The sequence below is a fragment of the Salvelinus alpinus genome, chromosome 38 (assembly GCF_045679555.1).
Source record: "Salvelinus alpinus chromosome 38, SLU_Salpinus.1, whole genome shotgun sequence".
Classification (NCBI taxonomy): domain Eukaryota; kingdom Metazoa; phylum Chordata; class Actinopteri; order Salmoniformes; family Salmonidae; genus Salvelinus; species Salvelinus alpinus.
Genome location: NC_092123.1, coordinates 7,477,872 through 7,501,019, shown reverse-complemented (window position 1 = coordinate 7,501,019; position 23,148 = coordinate 7,477,872). Strand labels below are relative to the sequence as shown.

At 42.1% G+C, this 23,148-nt stretch overlaps 1 protein-coding gene across 1 annotated transcript; it reads left to right on the top strand.

Annotated features, from left to right (window-relative positions):
* Positions 1 to 6,309: 6,309 nt before the first annotated feature.
* Positions 6,310 to 22,395, top strand: pudp (pseudouridine 5'-phosphatase). The gene is made up of 4 exons (XM_071387255.1): positions 6,310 to 6,669; positions 7,284 to 7,502; positions 9,368 to 9,597; positions 21,605 to 22,395. Exons 1-4 carry the CDS (start codon positions 6,603 to 6,605, stop codon positions 21,779 to 21,781), a joined length of 693 nt encoding a protein of 230 aa, XP_071243356.1. The 5' UTR covers positions 6,310 to 6,602; the 3' UTR covers positions 21,782 to 22,395.
* Positions 22,396 to 23,148: the final 753 nt, after the last annotated feature.

Here is a 23,148-nt window from a genome sequence, read left to right as displayed (position 1 = left end):
CTGATCTGGTGGACACTCTAAACACAAATGCTACATTTGTAAATTATGTCTGAGTGTTGGAGTGAGCCCCTGGCTATCCGTGAATTAGACAAACAAAAGAATCGTTCCTTATGTAAATTAGAAAAACTTAACAATCATTCAGTCTGGTTTGCTTAATATAAGGAATTTGAAATGTTTTATATTTTTTACTTTTGACATTTATGTATTTTTTAGCAATGACATTTACTTATAATTATAATAATTAAGTATAATTAAAACCAAATACTTTTAGACTTTTACTCAAGTATTATTTTACTGGGTGACTAACTTTTACTTGAATACTTTTCTTATGACGATTGTGTACTTTTTCCACCACTGGTAAGGAACTCCCCTCGCCTGGTTGTCTAGGTCTTCATTTAAAGGAAAGCCAAAACACAGCAGGCACTAGGCCCTCCATGGAATGAGTTTGACACCCCTGCTCAAAGGGATATTCAATGGCTAACTTGTCTTCACCCATCTACCAATAGGTGACCTTCTTTGCGAGGCATTGAAAAACCTCCCTGGTCTTTGTGGTGGAATCTGTGTTTGAAATTGACTGCTCGACTGAGGGATCTTACAGATAATTGTAGTCATTCAACAATACTTTTAAACACGGTACACACAGTGAGTCCATGCAACTTATGTGATTTATTAAGCACATTTTTACTCCTGAACTTATTTAGGCTTGCCATAACAAAGGGGTTGAATACTTATTGAGTCAAGAAATGTCAGCTTTTAATTGATTAATTTGTAAACATTTCTAAAAACATAATTCCACTTTGACATTAAAGGGTATTGTGTTTATGCCAGTGACAGAACATCTCAATTTAATACATTTTAAATTCAGGTTGTAACAGAACAACATTTTGAAAAGTCAAGGGGTGTGAATACCTTCTGAAGGCACTGTATGTCTCATCACAATTCCATCTTTGAGACCTACGGACAGTTCCTTGGGCTTCATGGTATAGTTTCTGTTCTGACATGCACTGTCAACTGGGGGACCTTATACAGACAGGTGGGTTTCTTCCTAAATTATGTCCAAACAATTGAATTGGCCAACTCCAATCAAGTTGTAGTGGCATCTCAAGGACGATCAAAGGAAATTGAATGCACCTGAGCTCAATTTAGAGATGTCACATCAAATGGGTGTGAATAGTTATATAAATTTGATATTTCTTTGACATTTCAAAAACATGTTTTCACTTTGTCTTATGGGGTATAGTGTGTAGATGGGTGAGAAAAACAAATATTTCATCTCTTTTGAATTCAGGCTGTAACACAACAAAATGTTGAATAAGTCAACGGGTATGATTACTTTCTGCAGGCACTGTATGTATTTTGAAATTTCTGCCTTGGCCTTGTGGTTAGAGTCCACCCTGAGATTAAAAGGTTGTGGGTTTGATGCCCAGTTGAGAATGGGACCTGATGCCTCTTTGTTTGGCAAATCAAATCAAATCAAATGTTATTGGTCACATACACATGGTCAGCAGATGTTAATGCGAGTGTAGCGAAATGTTTGTGCTTCTAGTACCGACAGTGCAGTAATATCTAACAAGTAATCTAACAATTCCCCAAACAACTACACATAAATCTAAAGGAGTGAATGAGAATATGTACATGTAAGTATATGGACGAGCGATGGCCGAGCGGCATAGGCAAGGTGCAATAGATGGCATAATATACAGTATATAGATCTAGCTGCTTCATGCTACAGAAGATAAGCTCTTGCCGCTATGGGCCATTCTGGCTCAGACAAGGCTTACGTACTTTCTTACCAAGGCTTGTTTTATGCCTGGGACTGGTTATGGATAAAATCCTATACAGACAGATTAGTATAAGATTTCTGCTCCAATTTCTTCACAGAATATTGACCAACAGAGCATCTTTGAATAGTCCTTTTCATATGCACCTCAAAAAACAAACAAGCGTTTTTTATGTTTTAATCTTTTGTGTGGAAAACCAACCAAATAAAGTTTCTTCAATACATAATTTTTTATTTTTTGAGGCTGACATTTTTTGGGTTAAAATATTCACACCCATTATATTTCTTATATTGTCCTTAATACATCACTCTATTTTTCCCCCTATTTTTTCTTATGTTTTAGGAAAGAGAGGCCATGAGTAATGGCAAACCTTAGAGGCCCAGTGCAGTCAAAATGCAGTATCATAGAACATTTTATGTCATATAGTACAACAACTGTTCATTCAGCTGTTAATTCCTAATAGTTGCTGGTTGAAAATACAATCAACACAGGACATTTTAATTAGCAGGTTTTGGAGGTACCCTTCCCCTTCCCATTAAGACCACTCCCAGACAATCATAGTGACATTCTTGCTTGAGAAATAGTTTTTAGCAACAACAAACAACAATGTTTATTTTTGACTGCTTTAAAAAAAAAAAAAAAAGTCCTTTTTACCCCAATTGGTAGTTTCAGGCTTGTCCCATTGCTGCAACTCCCGTACAGACTAGGGAGAGGTCGAAGGCCGAGAGCCATGTGTCCTCCGAAACACGATGCTGCTAAGCCACACTGCTTCTTGACTCACTGCTCGCTTAACCCAGAAGCCAGCTGCACCAATGTGTCGGAGGAAACACCGTACAGCTGGTGCCAGGCCAGCCACAAGGAGTCACTAGAGCGCAATTGGACAAGGACATCCCGACCAGCCAAACACTCACCCTAACCCGGACGCTGCTGGGCCAATTGTGCGGCGCTTCATGGGTCTTCCGGTCGCGGCTGGCTGCGACACAGCCTGGGATCAAACCCGGGACTGTAGTAATGCTTCTAGCACTGCGATGCAGTCCCTTAGACCGCTGCGCCATTCGGGAGGCCTCTTTTTGACTATTTAAATGTAAAACTATTACAGTAAGGTACTTAATTGTTACCCAGAAGTGATTTGATATTGAGATAAAAACATCTGCGTTGGGCCTTTAAAATGCAGGGAATTTGTTTTCAAATTTGATTTTATCTGGGGGAGGCCCCACACAACAGCGTCAAAATTGGTCCCCCCCAATGTTCAAAAAACAACTACGCCCCTGGCCTGCAATGACATTTATTTTGGGTGAATGAAAGAGGACCATAACTTTGATATAGCTTATACTACAATAGGCTTGTTAAATAACAACGGAATTTAGCAAAAATAAATGCAAATAAAATTAAGCAACAATTTATTGGTCGTATCGAGGCTTATTATTCTAGTCGAGGCTCATCCTATATAACTACTGCTGTACACACGTTTTCTATTCATATACTGTCCATAATATCTATACACACCATCATATACTGTACACATTTTGCAGATGTTATCGTGGGTGTAGCTAAATGCTTATGTTCCTAGCTCCACCAGTGCTGTAATATATCCCAAAAATTTAAAGAAAGGAATGATGAAATATATAAAAATTAGAATGAGTCCCAGAATATAAATATACACTATATGTACAGTATATGATGGTGTGTATAGATATTATGGACAGTATATGAATAGAGAAAATGTGTACAGCAGTAGTTATATAGGATGAGCCTCGACTAGAATACAGTATATATATATTTATGAAGTGTGTAAAAGTATATAAACATAATTAAAGTGTTCAATGACTATGTACATAGGGCAGCAGTCTCTAAGCTGCAGGGTAGAGTACTGGGTGCTAGCCGGCTAGTAACATGGCCTGGAGATAGAAGCTGTTTTTCAGTCTCCCTGTCCTAGCTTTATTGCACCTGTACTGTCTCCTACTTCTAGATGGTAGCGGGGTGAACAGGCCGTGGCTTGAGTGGCTGAGGTCCTTGATGATCTTCTTGGCCTTCTTGTGACACCGGGTGCTGTAGATGCCCTGGAGGGCAGGCAGTGTGGCCCTGGTGATGTGTTGGGCTGAACGCACCACCCTCTGGAGAGCCCTGCAGTTAAGGACGGTGCAGTTGCCGTACCAGGCGGTGATACATCCCGACAGGATGCTCTCAATGGTGCATCTGAAGAAGTTTGTGAGGGTCTTAAAGGCCACGCCAAATTTCTTCAGCCTCCTGAGGTTGAAGAGGCGCTGTTGCTCCTTCTTCACTGTCTGTGTGGATGGACCATTTCAGGTTGTTAGTGATGTGCATGCCAAGGAGCTTGAAGCTTTTGACCCTCTCCATTGAAGCCTGTCGAGGTGAATGGGGGCATGCTCCCTCTGCTGTCTCATCAAGTCCATAATCAGCTCCTTTTATTTTCCTGGCACCACTCCAACAGAGCCCTCATCTCCTCCCTGTAGGCTGTCTCGTCATTGTTGGTAATCAGGCCTACCACTGTTGTGTTGTCTGCAAACTTGATGATTGAGTCGGAGATGTTTATGGCCACACAGTCATGGGTGAACAGGGATTACAGGAGGGGGCTGAGCACGCACCCTTGTGGGGCCCCAGCGTAGCGGAGGTGTTGTTGCCTACCTTTACCACCTGGGGTTGGCCCGTCAGGTCCAGTCAGGGTTTTTCCTCTGCATTAGAGTAAACTACCTCTGAATTTTCTACCTCTACTATGGTTTCATGCCTGGCCTTTGCTGAACACTTACTCATCAAGGATATGGCTGAGTTCGTGTTCGCAATAGGTCCTCTGCTTAGCTTCCCCAGAGCAGACTCTATTGATCTTAGCTGCTGAATTTGCATTTCAGTTCACTTTTCCTCATTTAAAAGGGTGATCGCAAATATCTCGCAGAGGCCAAAAAATGACGGGGGAATTGCAGCGAAGGTTGATACCAATCAGTCGCCCAAAATTAATGAGCTTATCAGCATAATGTAAATAGTGTAGATGTTAATTGCTTTAGACCTTCCCCTTCCATGCAAGTGTCATGTTTGTATCTGCAAGGTAATACAATGATTAGGTAAATACAATTAACTTCAGACTAAAATGTAGGCCTATACTAATTTCTGTGAGAAAAAAGTGTTAATTTAGTTTTACTGGCCTATAACTGTATAGCATAAGGCTATAAAGAGTATCAAATTGTATGATTGCAATATATAGTATGTAAATACATTATAGCATAGATATGAATGTCAAATTATGTAAATCAAATATAAAAAAACATTAAGGTGTCCTGACTTTTCTTCTTCCCTGCAGTGCTCACTTTGTTAACGATTAGGTAGGAATAGAATTGAGTGTTCGATCTGAAGCAATTCACAAAAAGACACAAAGTTCTGAAACACAATTGGTAAAGAGAGCCAAACTCACTCTAAAGGACTCAAACAAAAGGTACGTCCCAAATAAGTATGGGCCAGGCCCTGGTCAAAAGTAGTGCACTATTACAGGGAATAGGGTGCTATTTGGGACCTACGCTTTGTTTGAGTCTGGGCCTCAGCTCCTCCCAATTAGACCTGAATCCATAGCCTCATTAGCTCGCCCAGGTTGGAGGACTCATTCCCCCGATGTCTCTTTCTCTCACCTTAACAAGACAAACATTGAGGTTCCAATTATTCTGTAAAATGTGGCGCTAGAACACAGGCCCACAGACTGTTAATTTAATCTGCAACAACGAATCCACCCATAATGGTGTGATATAGAGTACCACCCTGGAATGCGGATCAATAAACCAACATAGTCCATTTGAATGAAAAATAATTAGGCTGGAATCGGCCTACACTAGAGTCAGGGTTAGGTGTTCAGCTAGCCTATATTTATTCATGGTTTGCTTTAGGGGTGGTGTCCTTTCGGATTGTCTCTGATAGTCTAATGAAGGTTAGGCCTTGTGATGATGAGCCAATGACGGCCAAAAAAGGTGCATAGTAATTTACCTTTAGTTAAAAAAAAATAAAAAAAATCTCAATATGAAAGTAAAGTTTCCAAAACTGTATCACAAGCGAGGATTATTAAGGTGTAGACAGAGCGCAGGGACTGTACACATTGGCGGCGCCATCGTGGGTGATGAACGAGAGTTATCCTGGCCTCCCCGAGCCGTCACCACATAATGCTCAATAATTTTTTATAACACTATGCTAATTAATTAATTAATTAAATGAAAATATAGCCAATATTTGATCTTTTAAATGCTGTCTACAAATATATATCGATAAGTGAAAAGTAGGCCTACATTCATCAGTTTACATCAATGGTTTAGGTCCAACACTGCTTTGTCTGTTTGAATCAACATTTAAGCACAATATTTTGTATGTGAAGTTATCTAAAAATTAACAAATATATACATGTGTTTTAAATGTAGCAAATCACATTTAGTTTAGGCCTACATTTCTGTAGATAAGTGGGATATTATGAGACTAATTCTTCTGAGTGAATAGGCAGAAGTGGGTTCTGAGCTTAAAACTACCTTGCCCATCAGCCATTGCAAAATGTTGGCCGACTAAAGAATGACCATTTTTTTGCGACAGCGTCATTTTCGTAAATCTAAATTGTGAGATTACTAAATTATTTTGATATTGTGTAATGTAAACAGGTTTATCTACGTTCTAGAAATTAATAAAATCATACATTTAGTTTGCTACTTGATAGTTAACTTGGCACTGAGACTTTGGTACCAGTTGTCCATCTTCCTACTAACTATCGCTAACGTTAGCTTGCTAGCTCTTCGATTTCAAGATTGGATTTTGTCGTGGTGTTGGCAGCTTCCTGTAATTATGTCTACACAATCGAGTTTTAAACCGGTGACCCATGTTCTTTTCGACATGGATGGATTATTATTAGGTTATTAATATACACTTTCTATTTGCATTTGAAACGATGGAATTACATGCCTGGAACAAATTTGACACAAGGCCTAGCATTCAGTAACAGCTCATTCATTCATTGTGAAGCAAAATTAAGAGTAACGTTTGCTAGCTATCTGTAAAGGAATCTTTCTACAACCATAACATTCGCTAATCATTTCCATTTGCTGTCTTGCATAGTCTTCTGCATGTCGTGATTTAAAGATAGAATCCTTAGTTAAAAGCCTCTGTTTCAGTAAAAAACCGAGGGGATGGGTGTGGATAAATGTAACCACTCAAATTCATAGAGATGAGGTTCCAAGGACTGACCATCCATGATATCAAAGTTATAGATTTAACCAGGTTTTGAAGCTATACAGTTTGTTTACATTTCTGTTCTTTACAAAACTTGTAGTAAAAAAAAGCTTATAATTTGGGTTTTGATGGGGTATGACAGTTGAACTAAGCTCATTATATTTTTCAAGAATCAATGGGTATATATCATTATAAGTCCAAAATTTGATGTAGCAACTAAGGATTTTAGCTTTAAGTTAAACGTGTGGTGATAACATAGCCATCTAACTTTTATTTTGCTCTGTTTTGAACTTGCAGATACAGAGACGCTGTACACGGTGGCATACCAGGAAGTATGCGACCGGTTTGGAAAGAAATACACCTGGGACGTGAAGTCTTCTGTGATGGGGAAGAAAGCTATGGAGGCTTCCACCATTATACGAGACGCCCTAGAACTACCAATGACACCAGAGGAACTTCTCAGTGAGACTAGAAAAATACAGGAGAAGATATTTCCTTCAGCTCAGTTGATGCAAGGTAGCTAAGGTGTGTGTGTGTTACAGTTGTAGTGTGTTACAGTTGTAGTGTGGTATAGTTTTCATAGTTACCATAACATGAACAAAATAGTTGGTTCTCACCTATGAAATATCAGTCTCTGAGTTTATTGACAAACAACCTTTGATCCCATGTTTTCATTACTGTGTGTGTGTCCTGTATACGTAGGAAGACTCTACACTACAGACGGTCAATATTCAGAGTGCTAGTGCCCTCAAACTCAACTCTGGACCTTTGAAGCCAGTTCCACTGCATTCTTTTAATTGTTCCCGTCTAATCAGGAACACAATTAGACCAGGGACACCAGGTGTGTGCAATTAATTATCAGGTAGAATAGAAGACCAGCAGGCTCCAGACCTCATAGCGTAAATTGAGTACCCCTGCTATAGGGCATGAGGCAGAGGGAGTGTGATCCTGGATTTGAACTGGGCTCAATTTGTTTAGATTGGTTAGTATTTACTGTGTGTAGGACAAACCAATGATGTGTACTGTACAGTACCAGTCAAAAGTTTGGACACGCCTACTCATTCAAGGGTTTTTCTTGAATTTTGACTGTTTTCTACATTGTAGAATAATAGTTAAGACTCATCCCAAACCATCTCAATTGGGTTGAGGTCGGGGGATTGTGGAGGCCAGGTCATCTGATGCAGCACTCCAACACTCTCCTTCTTGGTCAAATAGCCCTTACACAGCCTGGAGGTGTTGGGTCGTTGGCCTGTTGAAAAACAAATGATAGTCCAACTTAGCGCACACCAGATGGGATGGCGTATCGCTGCAGAATGCTGTGGTAGCCCTGCTGGTTAAGTGTGCCTTGAATACTAAATAAATCACAGACAGTGTCACCAGCAAAGCACAATCACATCTCCTCCATGCTTCATGGTGGGAACCACACATGCAGAGATCTGTTCACCTACTCTCCGTCTCAAAGACACGGCGGTTGGAACCAAAAATTTGGACTCATCAGACCAAAGAACAGATTTCCACCGGTCTAATGGCCATTGCTCGTGTTTCTTGGCCCGAGCGAGTCTCTTCTTCTTATTGGTGTTCTTAACTGTAGTAGTGGTTTCTTTGCAGAAATTCGACCATGAAGGCTTGATTCACACAGTCTCCTCTGAACAGTTGATGTTGAAATGTGTCTGTTACTTGAACTCTGTGAAGCATTTATTTGGGCTGCAATTTCTGAGGTACAGTAAACTCTAATGAACTTGTCCTCTGCAGCAGAGGTAACTCTGGGTCTTCCTTTCCTGTGGCGGTCCTCATGAGAGCCAGTTTCATCATAGCGCTTGATGGTTTTTACGACTGCACTTGAAGAAACGTTCAAAGTTCTTGAAATTGTCCGTATTGACTGACCTTCATGTCTTAAAGTAATGATGGACTGTCGTTTCTCTTAGCTTATTTGAGCTGTTCTTGCCATAATATGGACTTGGTCTTTTACCAAATAGGGCTATTTTCTGTATACCACCCCTACCTTGTCACAACACAACTGATTGGCTCAAACGCATTAAGAAGGAAAGAAATTCCACAAATTAGCTTTTAACAAGGCACATGAGATAATTGAATTGCATTCAAGGTGACTGTCTCATGAAGCTGGTTGAGAGAATGCCAAGAGTGTTCAAAGCTGTCATCAAGTCAAAGGGTGGCTACTTTGAAGAATCTCAAATATAAAATATATTTAGATTTGTTTACCACTTTTTTGCTTACTACATGATTCCATATGTATTATTTCATATGTTTGACGTCTTCACTATTATTATACAATGTAGAAAATAGTAAAAATAAAGAAAAACCCTTGAATGAGTTGGTGTGTCCAAACTTTTGACTGATACTGTGTGTCTGTGTGTAACCAGGAGTGGAGAATCTCGTCCACCATCTCCGTAAACACAATGTGCCCATCGCCGTAGCGACAAGCTCAGCAGGCCTGGCGTTTGAGATGAAGACCAGTCAGCACAAAGCCTTCTTTGACCTGTTCAGCCACATCGTCCTGGGGGATGACCCCGATGTGAAAAACAGCAAACCTCAGCCTGACTCCTTTTTGGTGTGTGCCAGCAGGTTCACTCCTCCTGCACCTCCGGCCACGGTAAGAGGGACAGGCGAGTGAGAGGGACAGTAGCCTACAGTGGGTAGTGGAGTAGACTATTGCCCTATTCTTGTTGCCTCACGAATAAATAAGCTAAGCATAAAATAACCAGCCACGATAAGAGGGACAGACCAGTAGACACGCTAAGATACTCTCATACACACCTAGTAATGTTGGAGGGGGAAAGCAGCCCGAAGGTCACCAATTCTTACCAATCATGGCTCAGATGCTATAAATGATACGAAGAGGGACAGCGTAGTGGACAGTGGGCTGGCACAACTTATAATGCTGAAAAAGAGCAACCCCTAAAAGTTTTACACCAATTCAGTTGTTAAGATGTTTTTTTTTTCGTTTGTTACTTAGTATATTCGTTCATAGACTAATCATTGAGCAGATCAACTAAATTGTTTTTATAGGAACCTGTGGAATTGCATTTATACCTCCAAGAAAGTGGGTTAACTCTTAAGCCCATAACCAATTCTGTTGTTAGGAAGGTTACCAAGGCTAGTGTCGTCCTGCCATGCTTCAATGCCCCAGCTATCACCTGTTCCTAAGAAACGCCAAAGGAATTATTATCTAGACACTGACTAACTGACTGATCGACTGTAGCAGATCCAAACCAGGCTATCGAAAGTGTAGGCCTTATTTATAGGACCCTGTGGACTTTCATTTATTTACACATCCAGAAAGCGAGGGAAATGATTACGCCTATAACCGACTTCATACTCTCTCATTCATTTCCATTTTCAAAGCCAATGTTTTGGCTTATTAAGGGTAGCTGTAAGTAACAGATCTGTGTTGTCAACACCAGCCATGAAAATTCCCGCAACACTCCCACAACACTGAGGAATCACACTGTGTACATTGGCACCCTATTCCCTTTTATAGTGCACTACATTTGACCAGGGCCCATAGTGCTAGTGCACTATATAGGAAATAGGTTGCTACTTGGGACGTGGCCACTACCATGTTTAATCACCTTCCATGCCTGTTTTAGCAAACCCACCTATGAAATATGTCTACAATCATTAGGGTTAGAAGACTACATAAATATTCAGTTAGTTTTACAGAGAGCTATCAAATGGAAAACCCAAAAAGGGAACCCGAAAAGAGAAGTTAATAGCTTTGGATTTGTTGTTTTCCTTTTTGAGGTAAATGAATCTCCCTAACAGGTGCAGGGTTGTAGATTTTTCTGCAAATGGGTCTGCAGCAGCAGCCTTCGCTAATTGTCGTCCTGTTTTTTTAATCTTGGCGGCTTCCAAACATCCCCAGTTAGGACTTGCGTTTGTCTTGATGAGATGGAACTGCGGCTGGGAGGGGAATCGGTTCAGTGTTTAGTGGAATAACGAATTATGATGCATCACTCCCTGGCTCCTCTCCTCTCTCTCCGTGACAGTTTTGCCTAAGCACAGAAAGAGAGAGAAGTAGGGAGGGAGGGACAGATTGCGATTCACGATTGCAAGGAGGAGACAGGAGAAAGACAGAATGCAATGAAAAGAAAATGGGAGCGTGTATTAACATTGTGTTTGCAGCTTCTCTCCTACCACCAGATTAGTAGAATCAGTGGTGAATTTACAATGAGTTTAGTTAATTGTAGTGAGGCATTTTACAGAAACTGCAGCAAAGACAGATGTAGGTGATACATTTGAGTTGTATCTTTTTGTCCTTTCTTACCTCTAAAATGTAAGCATTATTTTAAGCTTTCACTACAACTGTACATATTCAATCATGCAGTGAAATTTCAAGCATTTTCTCAGGATGCATTTTTCTTCTGGTGCTTAATAGGTTGCTGTTTATATCAGCGTTATTGGGAGGGAGGTTTCCTGGAATACAGGCATGAAGTGACGTGAGGCATTTTGAGGGCCATAATGATGCTATGCAACACTGCAGGTACAAGTAAGTAATGTGCCCAGCCCAGTACTCTGTCTCTATGGTGACCAAAGGCAAGGAATTAGTCCTCCACCTCTTCCATTTTTCACTTTCTCCCCAGCACTAAAAAATACTATGAGTGAGGGAGAAAGGGGGGGAGACTGAGGGAGATAGAGAAAAGGTTTTTACTAAAGGTGTGTGCTCAGCCTACCAACTAAGATTAATGAAACATGAAAAAGCTTTAGTTAATGTTCACATGGGATGCGTCCCAAACGGCTCTGGTCAAAAGTAGTGCACTTTGTAGGGAATAGGGTGCAATTTGGGACTTACATTGAAAGACAGGGAGAAAAGTAATCCAGCTACCATTAATCATAAATGACCTTACACCAAGGAAAGGTTTATAGCACCAAAAACGGTACAATTAGGACATGAAACCTTATTTAAAAAGTGAGGCAACGAGATGTTTCAGAAAGACCCACTTGCGTCTCAAATTATGATATATTCCCTCTTCATGCACTACTTTTGACCAGGGGCCATAGGGCTCTGGTCAAAATTAGTACACTGTAGTAGGGAATAGGGTGCCATTTGGGATTAAGTCACAGAGGCTCACACAGAGGGTGTAAAGAGTCAGTACAGAGACAGTATTGGCTCCAGAGCTATATAATGATGTTACAACAGCTGATTTAGGGACAACCAGTCGCCTCAGCTACAACCCCGCATTTTATGGGCATTTCAACTATCAGGACCCAGTGGGCCTCTCTGCTGTGCAGATGCACCAACCACATAATAAATGGTAACTGCTGCTATAATCCCAAAATAGGCACATTATTCAATATTTCTCGACCATATAGTCAATTTCTTCTATTCTCCAATGTAGCTATCACAGTGTGAACTGGGATGTGTTTGTTGTACCCACTGTGTTTGGTGCTGGTGGTTTGAAATGGTCAGGGACTAAAACAGGCTCGATCTATCTATCTGAATAGTGAAGGCCGTGCTATTCTACAGCCCTAACGATGTTCCTTATGAACAGACAGTCCCACGTGCTTTGACGGAGAAGGTACAGTAGGGCCTCGCTGCGAGTCCCCCCCCAAAAAACGGGAGTGTTTTTTAAAATATCAGCTCTATGGAATATTTGAGCTTTGAAGTTCTCTGCAAAAAGATTATGGACACGGTGGTGCTTTAAGTGGTCAGAAGGGCAGTCCTTAATGCCAGTAGATGTAATACCGCTTGCCCTATACTCAGCAGTAATGTGCTTGTTTGAGTTTTTTATATCTAGTGCTGCGTTTTAGTGGCCTAAAATCCTATGAACTCCCATTCATTTCAGAGACACAATATATTTTATTTGTTAAAGTCCTTTATGAGCACAGACTTCATGTTAGTGTTTCACGAAGCCTGTTGGGTCCTTTTCTGTCCACACCAAATCAGGAACGGGGAGAATACATTGTCAGCGCGTTTGTCTGAGTTTATGAGGAGCTTTAACAGTATTGATCACTCTTTTTTATTCTGTTGGAAAGAAATGCCAACACTGGCATGAAGATATAAGATTTACGGACAGACACTCGGTCAATAGGGATTTTTATGAGCTCCCAGGGAGTGTCACAGTCACAGCCGGTGGACAAGTCAAAGGCTATTTCCGGAAGGACTTGGACTAGTATCATGGTTTGTTAATCATTTTCATATCTGGAAGGTAGTTGTGGAAGGTGGTGCGGGAGAGAATTGACTTCACTCAATCATCAACAGGTATGTCTTTACCTTGACCTTCCATTTCTGCCATTTCTAGATAGCGTGACCCTTACCTATGGTTATTTATGAAGTCTACCTGTTCCATAGCCTGTATGTATCCTAAATCTTTCAAAACATAATCTCTCTCAACAGATTCAGGGCGCTCCGCGAGCACAGCGGCTGTTAGAAAATACTATTCTAAACCTAGTCTTTGTCTGAGTAAAAGACGAAAACGTGTCCCCACTCCTTAGACATCAAATGAAAGCTATTCTGCTCCTGTCTGCCATCTGGCCTAGAGTGACAAACCTCTCCATGTGATTTTCCTCGGGTTGACCAAACCACTCATTAGCCTTGTGAACGCAGCCCTCTGGAGGCCAATGGATTGCCCTGTTATGCATTTATACTGTGCCCTCCAGGGCTGCATCCCAAATGACACCCTATTCCATTTATAGTGCACAACCTTTGAGTGCACTACAGAGCCATATGGACCCTGGTCAAAAGTTGGGCACTATAAAGGGAATAGGGTGCCATTTAGGACCTTCAGATTTTTAAATGATGGCCTGCATTTCCTGTTTCCTGTGTATAACAAAGTACCCCGTAACACAGATGATAAAACGTTCCTGCACATCCTGCAGTCAGCCTGCTCTGGGCTTAGAGATGGTTTAGAAGATGTAGCAGGCTATCGATCACTGTCTCTTCACTCACTCAACAACCCACGTTGCAGGCCCGAATATACACACTCGCACAAATCCTTACTGTGTGATGTGTTAGTTTCAAGTATTTTCTTGCTAAGGTGCCATTCATCAAGTTTGAGAATGCATCAGTCTGAGACCGACTGTTTGATGAATGAACACACTGCTGCACTACCTACCTTATTGCATTAAGCTCAGGTCAGAATGGCGTCGGAACAAAACGAGAAGCAGAATGATCGTTTTATTTACCCTACATAAACAAAACGTCAACTGCTCTGATTAAATATTGAAGGGAAAGCGACTGTACAAACGCTGCTATTTTAGGGAATGGCTGTGTCATTGTGACAAGCCCCGTCTTAAAGCCGTGCGAAAGTTAAGACACACGGGCACTCTGGTGTTGACATAGTTGGTTTGCCTTGTCGTGTCAGACGTTGACAAAAGCGACAAGTAAAGTAATATGTTGGAGCAGAGGATCAGCCTCTTTTTAAGATATCTAACACCTGAGGAGAAAGGAAAATGATTTGTTGAATGGATCACTGTCAAACAACGATGTGTGTCAAAAGTCCATTCAAAATATGCTATTTCTTTTTTTAATCTCTCCTGATGTGTCCTTCCAGGAACATGAAAATGACACGATGAAATAGAAAATGACACAGTAAAGGGAGTATTTAGTAGTAGTATTTATTGGGATCCATACAGGAAAAAACACACAACTAAAATACATAATATACATAATCTGCCTCTGTCTCACGCTTCAGGAGCAGGAGATGTCTCCTGCCCTATGAGCCATTCTGGCTCAGACAAGCCAAGGCTTGTGCAAGGTCACCCACCTACATAATTCAATACATAACACAGTGTAAATTACAATACAAAATATATCAAAATGGCTCTCTTCAGTCCCTTTTGTGCCGTAAGGTGTTCTTCTATCTGTTTTTTAAATCTGTTTTTTTGCTTTCTTGAGTTACCTGAGGTGACAGAGAGTTCCATATAGTCATGGCTCTATTAATACTGTGCGTTTCCCAGCCTCTGTTTTGGACCTGGAGACTGAAGAGACTTCCTGGTTGCATGTCTTGTGTTGTACCGATGAGTGTCCGAAGTGTGTGCCAACTGCTTGAACAGACAGTCCAGTACCTTCAACACGTCAATATCTCGCACAAAGACCGATAGTGAAGCAGTCAGTCTCTCCTCTACTTTGAGCTAGGAGACATAATCTGAATGCAAAACGTGCTGCTCTGTTCTGGACCGACTGTAATTCACCTATGTCCCACTTTGCCGCACATGACCCCACAACCGGGCAGTAGTCCAGGTGCGACACAGGCCTGTAGGACCTGTCTGGTCGACTGAGATGTCAAGAAAGCAGATCTTATCATGGACAGACCTCTTCCCATTTGAGTAACTATTGAGTCTATATGATTTGACCATGATACCGTAGCTTGCTATCTAGGGTTACGGCCAGTAGTTTAGTCTCCTTAAGTTGCTTAATCGCCACATTATTCAATAATAGATCTGGAGGAGCTTTAGGGTTGAGTGAGTGATTTGTCTCATAAACGTTGCTTTTAGTTAAAAAAAAATATATTTAGCACCAGCCTATTGCTAGATGCCCATTCTAAAACTGACTGGAGCTCTATGTTACGGATGTCAATTACTTATTTTACTGTTGTAGCCGACATACACTGAGTGTACAAAACATTAGGAAAACCTACTCTTTCCATGACATGGACTGACCAAGTGAATCCAGGTGAAAGCTATGATCCCTTATTGATGTCACTTGTTAAATCAACTTCAAGCAGTGTAGAAGAAGGGGAGGAGACAGGTTAAAATATTTTTAAGCCTTGAGACAATTGAGACATGGATTGTGTATGTGCCATTCAGAGGGTGAATAGGCAAGACAAAATATCTAAGTGCTTTTGAATGGGGTATGGTAGTAGGTGCCAGGCACACCGGTTTGCGTGTGTCAAGAACTGCAACGCTGCTGGATTTTTCCACACTCAACATTTTCCCATGTGTATCAAGAATGGTCCACGACCATTGGAGTCATGGGCCAGCATCCTTGTGGAACGCTTTTGACACCTTGTAGAGTCCATGCCCTAACGAATTGAGGTTGTTCTGAGGGCAAACGGGGGGGTGCAACTCAATATTAGGAAGATGTTAAGAATGTTTTGTACCCTTAATGTATATTCTGTGGAAGGTCATTAATAGAAACAGAAAACAATGACCCAAGACGGCTGCCCTGCGGTACACTACACTCAACCGAATTTGCATTAGAGAGGCTTCGATAAAATAAAAAAACTGCGTTCTATTTGATGGGTAACTCTCTATCCATGACTGAGAGGATGCCAATCCCTAACACTTACAGTTGAAGTCGGAAGTTTACATACACTTAGGTTGTTTTTCAACCACTCCACAAATTTCTTGTTAACAAACTATAGTTTTGGCAAGTCGGTTAGGACATCTACTTTGTGCATGACACAAGTGATTTTTCCAACAATTGTTTACAGACAGATTATTTCACTTAAAATTCACTGTATCACAATTCCAGTGGGTAAGAAGTTTACATAAACTAAGTTGACTGTGCCTTTAAACAGCTTGGAAAATTCCTGAAAATGATGTCATGGCTTTAGAAGCTTCTGATAGGCTAATTGACATCATTGAGTCGATTGGAGGTGTACCTTTGGATGTATTTCAAGGCCTACCTTCAAACTCAGTGCCTCTTTGCTTGACATAATGGGAAAATCAAAATAAATCAGCCAAGACCTCAGAAAAAAAATTGTAGACCTCCACAAGTCTGGTTCATCCTTGGGAGCAATTTCCAAATGCCTGAAGGTACCACGTTCATCTGTACAACAATAGGACCCAAGTATAAACACCATGGGACCACGCAGCCGTCATACCGCTCAAGAAGGAGACGCGTTCTGTCTCCTAGAGATGAGCGTACTTTGGTGCGAAAAATGCAAATAAATCCCAGAACTTCAGCAAAGGACCTTGTGAAGATTCTGGAGGAAACCGGTACAAATGTATCTATATCCACAGTAAAACGAGTCCTATATCGACATAACCTGAAAGGCCGCTCAGCAAGGAAGAAGCCACTGCTCCAAACCCGCCATAAAGAAGCCAGACTACGGTTTGCAACTGCACATGGGGACAAAGATCGTACTTTTTGGAGAATTGTTCTCTGATCTGATGAAACAAAAATAGAACTGTTTGGCCATAAAGACCATCGTTATGTTTGGAGGAAAAAGGGGGAGGCTCACAAGCCGAAGTACACCATCCCAACCAGGAAACACGGGGGTGGCAGCATCATGTTGTGGGGGTGCTTTGCTGCAGGAGGAATCAAATCAAATCAAATGTATTTATATAGCCCTTCGTACATCAGCTGATATCTCAAAGTGCTGTACAGAAACCCAGCCTAAAACCCCAAACAGCAAGCAATGCAGGTGTAGAAGCACGGTGGCTAGGAAAAACTCCCTAGAAAGGCCAAAACCTAGGAAGAAACATGGAGAGGAACCAGGCTATGAGTGGCCATCACAAAGTCCTGACCTCAATCCTATAGAAAATTTGTGGGCAGAACTGAAAAAGTGTGTGCGATCAAGGAGGCCTACAAACCTAACTCAGTTACACCAGTTCTGTCATGAGGAATGGGCCAAAATTCACCCAACTTATTGTGGGAAGCTTGTGGACGGCTACCTGAAACATTTGACCCAGTTAAACAATTTATAGACAATGCTACCAAATACTAATTGAGCGTATGTAAACTTCTGTCCCACTGGGAATGTGATGAAAGAAATAAAAGCTGAAATAAATCATTCTCTCTACTATTATTCTGACATTTCACATTCTTCAAATAAAATGGCGATTCTAACTGACCTAAAACAGGGAGTTTTTACTAGGATTAAATGTCAGGAATTGTGAAAAAACTGAGTTTAAAACCGTATTTGGCTAAGGTGTATGTAAACTTCCGACTTCAACTGTAAGTGTTTTTTCAGCGATAGGTTTTGATCAATGATAGTCTATCAAAACACATCCCACAATCCTCTTTCTGTCTTTTTCTTTAAGCCAATCATCAGTCATTTGTGTCAGTGCCGAGCGTGTTGAGTGCCCTTTCCTATATGAATGCTGAAAGTCTGTTGTTAATTTGTTTTCTGTAAAATAACTTTTGAGCCCCATTGCACCTTCCTCTCCGCGTGTAGATTTGGTAGACCCAGCTTTATTCCCTTATTTCCCTGGTCCATGTGTAGGTTGAGTAGAAGGTTATAGGGTCCATGTGTAGGTTGAGTGCGTATGGCGACTGTGACCTACGGTTCTCTGCTTCTCCATCTGGGCAAAATGTCTCATCTAATGAGTATTCCCCCAAGGACTGACCATGCTGCCAGGTCAAGTCTGTGTGTCAGATCCAGACCCTGGTTTCTGTTTACAGTAGCATAAGCCTACTGTAGGCATAAGCCTACTGTCTAGCAGCAAGCCTACGCACTCGTCTACCATAACATAGAGTCCATATGATTCAATAACATAACACATTCCATCATATAACATACACTACGTGATCAGAAGTATGTGGACACCTCCTTGTCGAACATCTCATTCCAAAATCATGGGCATTAATATGGAGTTGGTGCTCTCCTTTGCCGCTATAACAGCCTCCACTCTTCTGGGATGTTGGAACGTTGCTGCGGGGACTTGCTTCCATCCAGCCGCGAGCCTTAGTGAGGTCGGCACTGATGTTGGGTGATTAGGCTTGGCTCGCAGTCGGCGTTCCAATTCATCCCAAAAGTTGTTCGATGGGGTTGAGGTCAGGGCTCTGTGAAGGCTGGTCAAGTTCTTCCACACCGATCTCGACAAACCATTTCTGGTATGCACAAAGAACTCACTTTGTGCATGGGGGCATGTTCATGCTGACACAGGAAAGGGCCTTCCCCAAACTGTTGCCACAAAGTTGGAAGCACAGAATCATCTAGAATGTCATTGTATGCTGTAGCGTTTAGATTTCCCTTCACTGGAACTAAGGGGCTGAGCCCGAACCATGGAAAAACAGCCCCATACCATTTATTCTTCCTCCACCAAATGTTACAGTTGGTACTATGCGTTCTAGCAGGTAGTGTTCTCCTGGCATCCACCAAACCCAGATTTATTCGTCACGCCAGAGAATACATCTCCACTGCTCCAGAGTCCAATGGTGCCGAGCTTTACACCATTTCCAGCCTTGGCATTGCGCATGGTGATCTTAGGCTTGTGTGCGGCTGCTCGGCCATGGAAACCCATTTCATGAAGCTCCCGACGAACAGTTATTCTGCTGAAGTTGCTTTCCAGAGGCAGTTTAGATCTTGGTAGTGAGTGAGGACAGACAATTTTTTTTCACTCGGCGGTCCTGTTCTGTGAGTTTGTGTGGCCTACCACTTCACGGCTGAGCCGTTGTTCCTCCTAGACGTTTCCACTTCACAATAACAGCACTTACAGTTGACCAGAACAGCTCTAGCAGGGCAGAAATGTGACAAACTGACTTTTTGGAAAGGTGACATCCTATAACGGTGCCACGTTGAAAGTCACTGACCTCTTCAAAGTTTGTATATGGAGATTGCATGGCTGTGTGCTCGATTTTATACACCTGTCAGCAACGGGTGTGGCTGAAATAGCCGAATCCTGTCCACATACTTTTGTATATATAGTGTATCGGATTTAAATCACACAATACATATGACTCAGTCACATAACATGCGTCCATATGATTAAAACTCATAACTGTCCATAGGATTCAATCCCATTCTCCAGTCCCAGTCTCTCTGAGGGAAACGTTTCTCTCCTTGTCCTAAGTGTCCTGTGATAGTCCTGTAAACAACTAAACGTCCTGGTCCATTCTGCTGAAATAGCTGGTGCTGGCTGCCAAGCAGGCCCTGGATCCGCTCCATAACAACACTATGCTATGTTCTGTCATCTCCCCTTAATACACCGTTGTAAAGGGAGTGTGTGTGACGTGCTGCTGAGCCGGCTAATCACAGTAGTCTTGGCACCAGCCACCGTCCCTAATGGCATCCTGTTCCCTACGTAGTGCACTACTTTTGAGACGAGCCTGGTCAACAGCAGTGCACTATGCAGGGAATAGGGTGTCATTTGGGAGGTGTCCACACACACACTGAGTCTCCCACTCTTCTTGTGTTGCGGCAGTGACTGCCTTGGGTACACTGTGAATACAGATTCAATTGGTTCTGATGAATGTTGCATGTGTTTGGGTGTATGCCTCGGGACTGGTTGTTAATCTTCCATGGGGCTGGCTGTTGGAGGCCTGCGTGGCGAACGACTTTGGGTTCTCTGTCTGTTCTCCGTTCACTCTTCCCAATGCATGGTGTAGCAGGCCGGTAGTTGAACAATAAAATATAGATTTTTGAAGCAAACTTCCATTGTCCTAACAATGAGTGGGAGAAAAGACCCTTGACCCTTTATAAGGCAAATCACCACCCCAGTCTCGCTTTGCTGCTGTGACTTGTAGCCTGGTCACAGATCTGCTTGTGCCCTTGCAAACTCCATTGCTCATTGTCAAGTCAAACATGTTTGGCATGACAATGAGTGACAAGGAGTTGGCATGATAGCACAAACAGACTGGCACTCAGGCTATGTGCCTTCCTCCTGAGCCAACATGGAGCCGCAGTGCATTTGAGTCCTGTTTCCCTCTCGTCCATTACAATGCAGCCATTGAACACTGATTTAAAGGTTCATTTTCCAGGCTCATTGCCTAATTCAGAGTCTTATTGCCCCTTGATTGGAAGCAACTATCTAGCTAGGGCCTCTCGGTAGCTTTGCTGCTCTGTGTTTCCATACTTACTGTCCCTCTCCTAGGCTACTTCTAGGCTGTGACATCACAGGAGTCAATTAGTCAAGTCTTCTAGAGTCCTCGAGTCGGCTTCTATTGTTCCACCTGGGAACCTTTTATTAGGTTATTTTAGTTCCATTTGAGAATTAGTGAAGAGACTGACTGGTAGTTGTGGTTTAGGGCATTTCCGAAGCTGCTAGGTCAATCTGGTACAATTAAATTACATTGTCTGTCACCATTAGTGTGTGAGGTAAGTCAAAGGCAAATTGGAGGGAAATCACGTAGAAGGAAGAACATTGCAGAAAATAGTGTAATCTTCTTATTATTTTTGTGCACTCATTCAAATTATAGGGATTGATTGAACCTTGAATTAGGTAGCGTGGCGGGAGACGTCTTTGGAGGGGGCGTTTTGTTTGAAAAGCCAGGAAGCATAGCTATTGAGGTTCAAAAAGCGCAGGATGTCGGAAGTTCCCAATGAATAAAAGGGAAGCTCTGGTCACTCAGTTCTTTGTCCATTCTTCTCCACACTGCTTCCATATTGGCTTCTCATTTGTATGCTGCCTCTATTCATGCAGCTGTGACGCAAAGGTAAGAGTCCGAAGCATACTGTGGGTCACCTCATGTCAACACGAGTTCTTCAGTATGACAGCCTTCCTCTGCTCTGTTTTCTCCACCAGACACTGAGTTGCAGTTCATAGACATAGGCTTCTCAGTCCAAGACTTTGTGCTTTGTGCTGTGCCAATAGACTGTACTGTTTTTATGTTGTGATTGCATAATGAGGCATCATAAACCTTGTCATACTTCCTCTATTTAAAAAATGGATAACTTCTGGTACTTCTGATATTTTGCCTTCAACCTCCTGTAGTGGACACAGTTATAATACGTAATTGACTGTATAGCTTGTCTTGTTTCCTCTCTCAACAGTGCCTGGTGTTTGAGGATGCTCCTATGGGTGTTAAGGCCGGCCTGGCGGCTGGGATGCAGGTGGTCATGATCCCTGATGACAAACTGGACCGAGGCCTTACCCAGGAGGCCACACTGGTCCTGAGGACCATGGAGGACTTCAAACCAGAGATGTTCGGCCTGCCGGCCTATGACTGAGCTCCATCTCCGCTTCCTGCTCAGGGCTGAGAACCTAGAATCCACCCATGCGTTTTACCCCCATTTTCACCATTTAGCCTGATCAAAGCAATGTAATGATGCTAATCACAATGATGATCCAAATTATGCAATGACTCTGAATTTGATTGTTACTTGGAACTGTGATCAAGTTGTTAGTCGAATATGAATAATATTGCTTTGGCCAAATAATGAGAACGGCTGAGAATAATGGTTGAATTGTCAACATAATGAGTAGTCATTTTTTTGTCTGAACCTTTTACACAGGTTGGTATTGTAAGCAACTTGTTGCCGATCAGTTTGAAGGCTTTTTTTGTGATATGGTGTGCATCCCAAATGGCACCCTATTCCCTACATAGTGCACTACTTTTGACCAGAGTCCAACACAGTCATTCTAGGTAAAGATGCATCCGTCTCTGAGTTAATGTCCTTGAACAGATTTCTTAACCAACGGCAGTTTAAGCTGTTCGATTCTCCCTCTTTTCCCCGCTTCATACCATTTGCCACTCTTCTTTGAGTGGGCCCTATTGAAATGCCAAAGACACTTTTCCCAGCTTGGATGTGTAATCCAATAAAAATGGTGAGAGAAATCTTCAGCTCTTTCATCTTCACTCATGTTTGCCTCAGCAGTGCTGCTGGAATTCACATGTTCTCTCTTCCCCGAGAAAACCCCTGAAACGACTGAACACAGGAGTAGAGTTACCGAGAGCAAATGCAGAGCCCTGTTCCCTCATCTCCCTTAGGCTGTTGAAATAGGATTTCACTGCTGTAGTATCCTTCCATCCACTAACCTTCTTCCTCCTCCCGGCCTCCACGCATCCCTGGCCTTTCATCCTCAACTTGGGCTAATCTCTGAGGCTTTTCCTCCTCTCGTCCTCATCACTCAGCCGTTTTACAAGTCATTTAGCCCCTCATGCCCTGAAGAGTGTATGTATGTGTGTGTGTGTGTGCGTGCGTGCGTGCGTGCGTGCGTGCGTGCGTGCGTGCGTGCGTGCGTGCGTGCGTGTGTGTGTATATCCACTAAGTGTATAAAACATTAGGGCCATGACAGACTGACCAGGTGAATCCAGGTGAAAGCTATGATCCCTTATTGATGTCACTTGTTAAATCCACTTCAATCAGTGTAGCTAAAGGGGAGGAGACGAATTGAGACTGTTCTGAGGGCAAAATGGGGTGCAACTCAATATTAGGAAAGTGTTCCCAATGTTTTGTACACTCAGTGTATATGCATGTGTGTGTCTGTACATTATGCATGTCTGGGTGTGTACTTACGCAATAAGTGTGATGGTGTTGGAACATTGTGTCTGAAAAATGTAGTGAGATCAGGGTATGAATGGTACATAATGACC

Bases quoted from the DNA above. Each gene is read 5' to 3' on its own strand.
- pudp (XM_071387255.1), top strand. From the start codon at position 6,603: ATGTCTACACAATCGAGTTTTAAACCGGTGACCCATGTTCTTTTCGAC. The intron at 6,670-7,283 runs GTTATTAATATA...TTGAACTTGCAG, and splicing joins CATGGATGGATTATTATTAG to ATACAGAGACGCTGTACACG. The intron at 7,503-9,367 runs GTAGCTAAGGTG...GTGTGTAACCAG, and splicing joins TTCAGCTCAGTTGATGCAAG to GAGTGGAGAATCTCGTCCAC.